Source organism: Octopus bimaculoides, chromosome Z, assembly GCF_046866305.1.
Source record: "Octopus bimaculoides isolate indiv1 chromosome Z, ASM4686630v1, whole genome shotgun sequence".
NCBI classification, from domain to species: Eukaryota; Metazoa; Mollusca; class Cephalopoda; order Octopoda; family Octopodidae; genus Octopus; species Octopus bimaculoides.
The window spans coordinates 29,459,383-29,472,260 of record NC_142944.1 but is presented as its reverse complement, the minus strand read 5'-3'; the positions used below and the strand labels follow the sequence as shown (position 1 = coordinate 29,472,260).

General features: G+C 37.5%; 1 protein-coding gene across 1 annotated transcript in view; it reads left to right on the top strand.

The window, feature by feature from the left end:
* Window positions 1–5,644: 5,644 nt before the first annotated feature.
* Window positions 5,645–12,878, top strand: part of LOC106873736 (electron transfer flavoprotein-ubiquinone oxidoreductase, mitochondrial) — a 77,092-nt gene continuing 69,858 nt past the window's right edge. Inside the window, exon 1 of the mRNA XM_014921228.3 lies at window positions 5,645–5,711. Coding sequence (XP_014776714.1) covers window positions 5,660–5,711 — 52 coding nt within the window. The 5' untranslated portion in view covers window positions 5,645–5,659. The remainder of the gene's footprint in view (window positions 5,712–12,878) is intronic.

The window sequence follows — 12,878 nt, the reverse complement described above, 5'->3', positions numbered from 1 at the left end:
CATGTTTTTCTTTATGCGGTGCTATTTCGGAATCACAAGAGGAATGAATATGTCAATCAGTTCTTCTAGAAACCACCATTTTCAGTAACTTGTAGAGAACCTAATCTCACATTCCTGATATTAATCTATACTATAATTGCTCTATTTACGTCTCTGTGTGTGTCTATGTCAAAATTTTGTCAACAAACTATTCCACAACCACTTGACCTATTTCGACCAAACTTGGCGTGAGAAACCATGGGTACAAGGAGAGTGTCAACATCTATTTGGGATTCACGAAAATTAACCGGTCCAGTTCCAGACTGGTAAAATCCGACAAAACAAATTACCCTTCTCACACTATTCAGGGACTCTCCTACTATTCCTCATGCTTACTAACCGCTTTCTCTTATTGAGAGATGTAGTGTGAGGAGTGGTAATTGACAGCTATTCTTATGTCTGCTTATGTCGTTACATATATGAATATGTTTTTGAATGTACTGTCGTCTAATATTTCACACATGCGTAGCATTCTGAAATAGCAGATGTAAAAAGTATGAAAATTTCTGAGACTTTACGCATTCGGCTGCATGAAAATAGGTTCGACTAATTTTATTATTACTTTAAAAAATACTAAATCTCGACATTTTTATAGTCAAATTCATTTAGAGCAATTCAACAACATAAAAATCGCACTTTAAAATAGTGTTTAGCGAGATTCATATAATTGTAAATAAATACCCAAGGTAAATATTTACAATTAATACCGTGAAAACTTCCCGTTCAGAGAAATTAGCTCAGATACTTGCTGAATTGTCTCAAAACTTTCAATGTATAATTGTCATAAATATTCACGCTTTCAACAATACTCTATACCCAGAAAAGGGAGGGCAACAACCTGTCCCGAAAAATTCTCGCTCACAAAATATCACTGAGAAAAGACAACAAACACTAATTATAGAAAATAAACAAGGACCTAGCCCTTCTCGATGTCTCGAAATAAAGCGAAGGAGTATGCAAGAAACCCGTGCAATGGAAACACTAGAAGAAACAGAAGCACGGAGAAATGCAGATCGGCTGAGGAGACAGGAAACCCGTGCAATGGAAAGGCCAGAAGATTCAGAAGCACGGAGGAATGCGAATCGGATGTGAACACAGGAAACCCGTGCAATGGAAAGACCAGAAAAAAGAGAAGCACAGAGGAATGTGAATCGGCTGAGGACACAGAAAAGCCGTGCAATGGAAACGCCACAAGAAACAGAAGCATGGACAAATACTGATCGGCTGAGGAAACAAGACTCTAGGGAAAACACACCGCTGCCACAAATTCAGTAGCAAACAACAAACAACCAGGCACGATACCAATCGAGACTTGGTCAACAAAGAACTGACATTGAGAGAATGGCTATGGAAGTTGATGTGACAGATTTTCATGAGAAAAAAACGAAACCTAAGCCTCATGTTGCACTACTGTAGAAACATTTTTAACAGAACATGTCCTGACTGCAAAGCTTACCTTTGGGGTGCTGAGAAAACTACCTTCTGCTGTGGCAAAAGAAAAATTAGCAATGACAAAGTTCCACAGATAAAAAAAAAAAAGCCCCCGAAATCAATAGCTAAATACTATGATGTTAATCTATGCGGTCAAATGTATCTGAACAAAATTCGTGACTACAATAATTTACTGGCTATGGCTTCACTTGGACTGGATAATCCACCAGTTGAACCACAGGGTGGTAGCACTTTTACGCCTACTTTCAAGATTCAAAGAAAGTTGTACCACCGCATAGGAAGTCTCCTACGAGCAGTAAACAGGAAGCCAGTCTATGCACAGCTATATTTCGTTGACAGTGTAAATGAGATGAGAAACAGGTTGTCATTCAGAGGAGCTGACAATGACCTTAATGAGAACATCTTGCTAGACCTGCAGAGAGCACTGCAGATGCACGATCCATATGTCAAAAGTTTTAAACAGGTTATTGATATAATTAAGGAATACTCTGCATCAGGAAAATGTTCTACTGGTGATATTATTATAAGTCTGACAAACGGCTGATTCCTGCTGGGTCACATGAAAGAATCTATAATCCACCGACTGCATCAGAAGTTGCTGTGATCATGGTGGGAGATGATACCAATAATCCAAACATTAAACCTGTGGATGTTGTTGTGCAGTACAGAGAGAGCAATGAGAAGTTAGACTACATTAATCAAATCCACAGAAGCTATGACACTCTTCCTTATGTACTTTTGTTTCCCTATGGAGATGGCTGGAATGTGCTCTTGAAAGACAACGATCGAAGCAAAAATATCACTGAATGTGACTTTTATTTTTATTGGCTTCAGGTAAGAAAGGACGAGTTCAATGGCATAATGAAAAGTAGACGTCTCATACAACAATATGCAGTAGATCAATATGCAAAGATAGAGCAAGATCGATTACACATCCTGAAAACTCATCAGAAATAACTTAAGGTTGAAAAATACCAGGGCCTTCTGGATGCTATTGCAAATGGTGACATGAATGACGAAGAGTCTAAAATCATTCTTCTGCCATCACATACTGGTTCTCCTCGGTCTTACAAGGAATGTTTCCAAGCTGGAATGGCACTGGTGAGAGAGTTTGGAAAGCCAGACTACTTCATCACTATGACGACCAACCCAATGTGGACTGAGATAACGGAAGCCCTGTTTGGTTCTGGGAACAATGTGCATATATTGGCTTTGGACTCAGGGTATAAGGGTATGAAAGGAATCTACACTGACAACGTCGTCTATAAGGAAATTCTTTAAGAAATGTTTCACTTTTTACTTTCAAACTACAAACAGGAATTTAGAAACGTACTAACTGAATCGACCGCATAAAGGACGGTGATTCAGCTAGTGATTATAATTTTCGACATAGAACAGTAAACCAGTGTTGAGTTTGTAGTGAAACTACCTCTCTCATGGTTATTTATGTACAAATGCGAACGTAGCAGGTAACAACTCTTTCCCGCCTTGCTGTGTCATCACCTGACTGACTATTATTTTCGCGGCAATTGCCTCCAGTCCTTACGCTCCAGGATGCAAGCCCACCAACCGTGGCCATCTAATAAGGTCACGTGAGAGAGTGTTTTCTGATGCTCTCTGGAGCCTCTCTGTACCTATAAATAACCTAATTTATACGCGTCACTTGGTCGCGGCTTCAGATCCTCACAGATCTGGTCGTTGACCACACACGTAACACAGCCAGCCAGTTTGCACCTCTATGAGTTTATGTGGTGCAGGAGATAGGAAAATTTTAATTTGTTTGAGAAACTCCAAGAGTATATCTCAAACTTTCGTTTTTGAATTTTCGCTACAAAAATGTATTAATTGTTGACTAAGCTATTACTTCAATAGTATACGTAATGTTTTGCTTTCATTTTGTTTAATAAAAATTTGTCAGTATGAAAAATTACGTCAACATACCAAATTTGAAAGTGATCACGTAATTTAAAAATTTCGAAAACTGTGACAGCAACAGAACAGATCCAAAGTAAGTTCACAGACTTAATCTATTACGTTTTAACTTGGCACATTAGATGCCTTGGTTAATGTTTACTTTAACACCCGACTACCAAAACAAACAGACAAAAAAAGTGTAATAGATGTAATTTGCGCCAACGAACTGATTATAAAGAAACTTGTGGGGAAAATTTTTTCCGGAGGTGTGAGGGGAGGACTTCCGAAGGGTAGAGGACTTTCTTCCCACCCCATTAGGCTTGTTAACTTGCTTATTGGTGACAGAGAGAATTTGTAGTAATTAACCGAAAATATTAAACAAATAAGGAAGGTATCAGATGGTCGTGAGTTGTGCTAAAACCAACAGCCAAATTGTCCTTAACTTTTTTCCATAGTGAAACCATATTCAACACCGAATATATGAATTTGTTTCTCTCACCATCATACACGGGATCTTTTTTGAAAAATAAATGAATCTAAAAATTCTATTTTCAAATTTTTTTCCATTACACTCAGACAAAAAAAATATTTCATGAATTTCAGTTTCTTCGAAAGTCCTCTCCCCACCTCCTCAGAAAAAAATTTCCCCACAAATATCTTTATCATCGGTTCGTTGGCGCAAATTTTTGTTCTTATATTCGTTTAATACACGTTTTTTTACACCTATGACACTTTTTTTTTTTTGTTTTGGTGGCCGGGTGGCGAAATTATTTTCCCACGTGAGTTCCGGACCCCAGTAATGAACTCATTTGCATACAACCAATCAGAGCAGAGCCACCGTTATCCTTTCTAGTCAGCACCGTGCATTCCTTACTCTTCCCTCTCTACTGGCAGACAGCAACCTTTTTGTCAGTATTGAAAAAAATTTTTCGCTATCACTGCAAGTACTGTCTCTAACTACCTGTCGGGCAAACGAATAAATATATATAAATAACATTTCTTCCTTCTTAGTTTTGATCTTTCGATGTTCACTGGTTACTCCGACGTTGGCACAATAATACATTTGCCCAAACAGAATTGCTGGAATTCTTTCTTTTTTTTTTTCCAGAAAAATGTTTCTAAAAATTATGGAGATGTACTTGCTTAGCAAGTAACCTGATCTGAGATCGTGTGCTGAAACAAAAACAATTGCAGCGTGGAAGGTGTTTATAAGCCATTTAAAAACACAAAAACCGTTAGATTCACTTCAACATTTAAATTTAATTTGTTAAAATATTTTCATCGCTTTGAGACCGCAACCTGTTCACTGATAAAATTCCGTATCATTTTCACCCGCGATAAGATAAGGTCACTTGGTTAAGGAATGACCATGCTTCTTTTCTCTTTTAATGATGCTTTTCTTGTTTCAACCATGGCTGCCTCAACGTAATTATTTGTGTTGTTGTTTACTTTGTAAAACAGTAAAGGGAGAGGGTTGCTAGCACATCACTATTTAGGACTCGTACCGAAAGATCGCCCTAATTACTTGTCTCCTATAATCAGGCATAACTTGGCGATCGGTCGACTTACAACGACTTCTTCGTCTTGAGTTTACTTGGTAGAGTGTGTTTGTCAACTTGACACGGTCAAGGTGGGCTCTGATTGGCTGTATGTAAATGAGTTCATTACTGGGGTCCGGAATTCTCGTGGAAAAAAAATTTCGCGGCCGAGTGTTAAAGTAAACATTAACCGATGCCTTTAGCAAGCATTCAGGCCGAGTATTTAATTTGAAGATTACCTCCTTCCCACCTCCAGTTTCGGAGACTATGTTGAGTATCATGGACACTCTCTTGACTAAAAGGTGAAATAATAAGGTGAGACAGACAGGTACATATATCAACAAGTAGTTGAACAAGAAGAGAGTAACAAAATAACAGAGGTTACAGAATGATAAACAAAAGGTAGAATACAAAGAGAGAGAGAGAGTGAGAGAACCAAATAGACAGTTAGACTGACAGGTAGAAAGAGAAGGGGGGAATCTAAACTGATAGATAGATAATCAGAAATATAAAAAGTCGTAATCTCGATATACTCTTACATAATAAACACACTAAGAGAACACATCACCACCCACTTCAACAGCACTAACAACTAGCAACAACACCAATCATCAGCACGGGATCTAAGTGAAAGTTTTTTTCATTATTCTGCCAACTTTTGTATCACTAACGTGACGAACGACAGTCTGCCATCAACCGGTAATACAGCACACAGCATGTCGGTGTGGTTTACTCGTGTTATTCGGAATCCCCTGTTAAGTTATCGCTGTAAGTTGATTATAATACATTAACTGTTGTTATTAACATTATTATTTTTGTTGCGATTGCTATGTATATATGCGTTTCATTTAACGTCGCTCATGCCCTTGGAGATTGCATGATCATCACAACTTCACATATTCCCTCCCACCCATTTCACCTTACAAATCTTCGTCTCTTATGATATATAAAATGTCTTTTTCGCTGGGAGAGATCATTTGGTGGTGAAAGGAGCTATCCTTGATATCTCTCTCTCTCTCTCTCTCTCTCTCTCTCTCATCTCAATGCCAACCTCATGTTTTTATAATTTACCTATTTTGGAAAAAAAAAAACGAAAAAGATTCTCAGCTGTTAATGTACAAAAACCAAGTACAGAAATAGAGAGATGTTTGTACAAATACATGCATACATACAAACATTACATATATATATATATATATATATATATATATGCGAATGGTTTTGTTAAGCAGTGTCGAGTTTTACAATTCTGTAAATAATAAGAGTATTTTATAAGCTTACGGCTTTTTTCTGTCGGGGGCTTGTATGCCCTATGATTAGACTATTTTCCTTATTCATTGCGCGGTGATCGCTATAAGCCTTAAGCATATAAAATAATATTATTATTTACAGAATGTGTGTGTGTGAATATATTTCCACAACAACCACGCTACCGTCGATCTAGTTTCTGTTTATATACGCCGCTTCGTCCTAAGGTCAAATTCCAGGACGACAGATTTACCTCGTATTGACTCATACCAGTTGATTGTTTAGCCTTCGGATAAGATGTGATTGGGTAGACAACATCTGTTATCAAAAGCATTCCAATTGTGACCATCATATCTGTTTGTATATCACGATTTACTGTTGTTTAATTTGTCCTTCCGTTGTTTTTAAGACGGCGGGGCATCATTTAAGACGAACTTTCCTACCTTTTCGGACAAAACCTTTTGTAAGCTTCGTCCTGTCTTTGTCCTTACATGTTTTTAATTGATATTAGCCCTTGTGGCCAATAAAACGAATTAATCATTTAAGATGGTTTGGCTAATATTTATAGCAGATCTATTAAAGGCTCCTTCGATTGCCTGCACCCCTACCTCTCACTGGTTGATTTCTCACTTCAAGTACACGAAGGGAGTATTGTTAACCTCAATATATTATCTTTAATTATATCATAAAACCCTGCAGTGGATTTGAACTGGAAACATGCTCATAAATGTCACTAGTTCAGTTTCGGTCTGAACAGACACGTGATCAAAGATATTCTCATCTTTCTATGTGGAGCATACTCCAAAACATTAGAGCAGTAATACTTCGAAGGTTGTTTGTTGTGGCCGGCCAGAGAATGACCATTACTTTTGTACCTATACAGTTAAGCACTGTATAGGTACGAAACCAATGGTCACTCTCTGACCGACCATAACAAACAACGAAGTATATATATTCACTTAAACCAAAACAAAAGCCGTTATATTTATTTGTATATGTAAACGCATCTTTCCAGTAAAACCTTAAGCAACCATACGCATACAATGAAGAAGTGACATTCATTCGGTTCTAGCAGCAGAGTTGTCAAAAATCACAGCTGTTTTGTCTCTTGCGCGTGTTATGTAACATTCAATGTCTTTATGCAATCACTGTTAAACTTTAGAAAGACTTTAATACCGGTGAATTCTGTGTTTTGTTGTACAGAATAGTAGGGGTGGGGATGAAGGTCTACCAGTAATCAAATAAAGGTACTTTGTAATTCGACCAGCTTCACTTCAGTAACCAAATATTCCGCTGCAGACTTCGGCACTGTCATGGTATTAGCTGTCAGAATTGAAAGTAGAACTGACAAGGAACGTTACTGCTGGTTTGAGTTGATTCTTTGGCTACTGACTAGCCGGAGCTATCTATCTGTCTGTCTGTCTATCTCACTATCTCTCTATATATATATATATATCTATCTATCACTCGTTCACCTCTGTTTGTGTCCGTAGAATTTATCAAATTAGAAAACGCAAATTTAATATAAAAATATATTTTCTGAAATTGCAAATTATTTAGAATATAAAAATATAATTTTCAACAGAGAGAATTTATCAAAATAGAAAACAAATGAAGTTTGAAGTTTAAAAATAATAGGATCGACCACTCACGACTAGCTAGCGCGGACGCGCGACTGCGCGTTCGGGACCACTCTGCTTTAGTAGTACCCTTATACTCTGTGCGTTTTCAAACGCATGGATATAGGTGTCGAATTTGTTCCAATAACTTTCGAGTGATAGATAAATAGATAGAGAGAGAGAGAGACAGACAGACAGACAGATAGCTCGCTCCGGCCAGTCATGTCAGTAGCCAAAGAATCAACTCAAACCAGCAGTAACGTTCCTTGTCAGATTTTTCTACTTTCACTTCTGACAGCTAATATCATGACAGTGCCCAGACTTCTTTCTTTAAAATAGCGACCGTGTGAATCTGTGAAAGAAGTTCCATGGATCTCAATGCGGTAGTCAAATCTCTAACAACAAACGCTTTAAAACAAATAGGGTGTGTTTTATGCAGCCCGGAATCAACATGAATGTAATCTCTAAACAAAGACCAAACGAAAACTTCTGTGTTTGACAATGTGATTTGAGGGCAGTTTGGTTTCTATTTCTAGCTGGTGAAGTGACAACATAGAGCAGTGTTTCTCAAACTGGATTACATGAAACAATTCTGGTTTTCCACCAAATAAAATGTCTATAAATAGAATTTAATCATTTATTTTATATAAAAATATGCTATTTACTTCCCACTGTAGCCCTGAAATTACCAAAATCTTATGAGTGGGCTTAGTAGTTGGAAACTGAAAAGTAAGCCTCTGTCTCTGCGTGTGTGTGTGTGTGTGTGTGTGTGTGTGTGCCTCATTGACCTAACATCATGGGATAGTTTGTAAACAAATGTCATTGTCATACAAGCAGTGTTATTTATTTCCACTCTTCCTTGAAAACATGTCTGGTCATAAGGAAATATCTTGCTTGGAAACAAGCCTGGGCTAGCAACAGGAAGGATATCTGATAGTGAAAAAATGTGCTTCAGCAAGTTGCATCTGACCCATGCTAACATGGAAAAATAAGTGTTAAAATGATTGTATATATGTATATATAAATAATTCCTCTCTGAAAATGTTTTGTTTTATTAGAATTAGGGTGGTAAGGACTTGTCCATAAACCATGGGCTCTAGGATTTTGGAAAATCAGCAACATATGAAGAAAATGTTCAGGTTATTGGTATAGAGTCTCAATTGTTGACTCATTACTTATTCACAGACTAGATATGTATTCCAGAAGTTGATGACCTAAAACTATAAATTTATATCTCACAAGCAAATTTATCTCAAAGCATTCTTTATAGTTGAATTAGATTTTTTTTTCATTTTTCCTGTCATTCCTGCATAAAATCTCAAAGAATTTGTGGAGAGTGTTGAATGAATCACCTCCAACACTTTACTTTTTTACTCTTTTATTTGTTTTAGTCATTTAACTGTGGCCATGCTGGAGCACCACCTTTAGTCGAGCTAATCGACCCCAGGACTTATTCTTTGTAAGCCTAATACTTATTCTATCGGTCGCTTTTGTCGAACTGCTAAGTTACGGGGACGTAAACACACCAGCATCGGTTGTCAAGTGATGTTGTGGGGGGACAAACATATATATATATATATATACATATATACGATGGGCTTCTTTCAGTTTCCGTCTACCAAATCCACTCACAAGGCTTTGGTTGGCCCGAGGCTATAGTAGAAGGCACTTGCCCAATGTGTCATGCAGTGGGACTGAACCCGGAACCATTTGGTTGGTAAGCAAGCTACTTACCACACAGCCACTCCTGTGCCTATGATAATATTTTTTCAGGGTTGTTGTTGTTGTTTCATTTGGTCTTTTTCCCCCCTTGAGAAATTCAAATGGTTGTTTTGAGCTTATTTCTTATGCCTTGGAAGGATAAAAGTCCAAATGAATTCAACAGGATTTGGTATTACAAAGATATGTGACTATATATAACAAAGAATTTTAAATTGCTGGTGTGTTAATAGTAATTTGTTTCTTTTATATACTTTACTATATGAATGTAAACAATATGGCTGTATATGTTTTTGTGAATAAAAAAAATGGAACAGCTACACACATGTCATGTATATAACTGTTTAAACCTATCCTACAATGATATTGTAAGATAAGTGTGAAAGGCTGGATCTGGCTGGTTTGAACTTAAAACAGGTAGAATATTTAACCAAACTAGCTGCCAAAAAATGTTATAAATATAACTTGGTCTAATCAGTTTACATAAGCTTTTAATAAACATGGGTTTTTTTGTTTTAAGCAACTTATAAGTTACTTGGTTACCTCACTGGTGCCAATACATTTGATAAAGTAGTTGGCATTAGGAAGGATATCCAGCTATAGGCACCATGGCAGAGCAGATATTGAAACTCAACACAGTCCTCCAGCTGTCAAACTGTCCAACCTATAACCAGTATGATAGACAGATTTTAAATGATGTTAATGATTGTGATGATGATAATGATGATGATGGGAGACAGTTAAAGAGGATATACAATTACTACTGAAATCATCATCATCATTATATCATTCAATGTCTATGTTCCATGCTGGTATGAGTGGACAGTTTGACAAGATTTGATGGGTCCAAGGACTGCATCATATTCCACTGTCCGCACAGGTGTCTTCCTAACAGCAACCACTAGGTGCTTTTCTCATGCCACTGGCACTACTCACCTCATAAAACCCTAAAACCTGAAGTAGGATGGAGCTTTAGACTAGGAGATGATAAATTAATGGACAAGAGAAGCAGGGAACACATTCCTGTTGCAGAGAAGCTACATGGCTACTCACTTTTAGAAGAGGGGGTCTGAATGATCAGTTGGGACTGCAGCAGATGACTCCTCAAGGTACATGGTAAATAGATGTGAGTGGGGACCAAGGAACTAGGAGTGTGGATGGATGGGGGGTTTGGGTCTAATGGATGGAGGAATGGAAGAAGGAAGGTATGCTACAAACTGTAAAGATTGGGATGGTTGAAGAGTGGATGTGGAGAAGGTGGAGTGATGCAGAAGAGAGTGAGCAGAGCATCAAGAGGATAGTAATGATAAAATGTTTGACAAGGAAGAAAGAGAGAGGTAGACATAGGACATTAGGGGAGATGACTTGGTGCTTAAATGGGGAAGTGATCTATGTAATATGTGGGTGTAGAGAACAATAATTAATGAATGAAGAATAACTATCAAGTAAAATCGTTTCGGGTAGTAAGAAAAATGAAATGATACCAAGGGTAAGCTGTAGTGATGGGTAAAATTGAAACATGGAGACCTGACCCTGGGGATCAACTGCAGATGTGGTCTGGTGACCAGGGTCATATATTCCCTATAGAAACCTCTCCAACATCATTACTCTATCTCCTGGAAGAAAAAGCTCTGCATCTACAATGCATCAGCCCTTTCCATTCTCTTCTATGGAACAGAAACATGGCCCTCTTGAAGACCCTAGTAAAGAGGATCAACAGCTTCAATAGCAGAGCCCTGAGAGCCATCAAGAACATCAGTTGGTACCTTCATGTTTCCAATAAAGAACTACGTGCACACACACATCAGCTTGCAGCCTCCCACCTCATAGCTATCCATTGCATGCACTGGTATGGACATGTCCTCTGTCTCCCACTAGATCATTCTACAAGAGCTTTACTCTCATTCAACTCAACAGCTGTGGGCTGGAAGAGGCCTCATAGCAGACCCTGCACCAGATGGCTGGACATGATAAAGGAAGATCTCCAGAGGCTCAACATCACCTTGGAGGATGCAGAGGGGCTTGCATGAGAGACTGCATAAAGTTGCCTTCCAACCTCTTCTAGCATAAAACCTCATTTCTTTTTCTATAACCCCACTTGATCAAAGAGGATTTTAATGTTGCAAGCTACAGGATAACCTCACTGCTGCTGGTGTCATAAAAAAGTGCCCAGTACACACAGTAGAGTGATTGGCATTCAAAAGGGTATCCAATCATAGATGTGATGTCAAAGCAGACATTGGAGCATGTCAAACTGTTCCAACTTAATAATAGTTTACCAGTATTGGTCTATAAACATAACATGAAAGAGCTCAGAAATATAATAATGCAACAAAGGAACACCAGAAGAAACTAACTAACAAAGTATCAAATATGATGGCAGTCTGAAAGAAGAACAACACATTGAGTAATATATTCCTCAATATATTACGTCAATGGAGGACAGTAAAGTCACAACTGAAATGTCTTTGATCAAAGACCTATCAGATAAGAGCCAACCTAGGGTTAAATAACAAGTTGAAAGAACTTTTGCTTTATTGTCAGATATGCAAGATAATTAAATACAAAGACTGTCTTCAAAAGATCTATCTACTAACAAATTAAGTGTGTATAACAAGTGTGTATAACAATATCTGTTTTATTTGTCCCTCTAGGATTCAATAAAATGAATTACCAGTCAAGTACTGGAGGTTTGATTTCATCAAACCCTGTTATCACCACCACTAAAAAGAAATTAGTGGCATTATACTTGCCTTAGTCGTCAATATTGTTTGTATTTATATATCCTAGAAACAACTATTGAAAGAGATTGTACCTCTGTATGTTTGGATTATGTGTGTGTGTGTGTGTATGTACACACACACACACACACAGAGGCACACACAAGAGAATTGTATAGATAAAAAGCTGTTGATTGAAGGTATTTCTGATTATTAATCTTACTTCCCCTACTTAAAGTGTACCTCAAACAATTTTTGAACACACATTGACAAAATATTTGACAACTATATCTGTGTAATTGTGTAAGAAGGGCAATGTGTAAAGAGATAAATGTTGTTACTGATCAACCTACCTTTTAAAAAATGTTTTTTGTTTTTATTTGTGTGTGTTTTTTTGGGGGGGTGTGGTGAGTTTTCCTACTCACTATTTATAAGTTTGGTGAAAAAGTAATACTGAAGTTTGCTACAAAATGACCTGTTTTATATCAAAAAAGAAAAAAAGTGGGGCGGGGGATGTAGTTGAAGCTAAATGGTTCTGGAAACCATATTGAAAATTTATTCCCAAGAAATTGAATATTATGTTTGTGCCCTTGGAAAAAGAAATTCAGCTGTCACTCAGAAGAATGCTT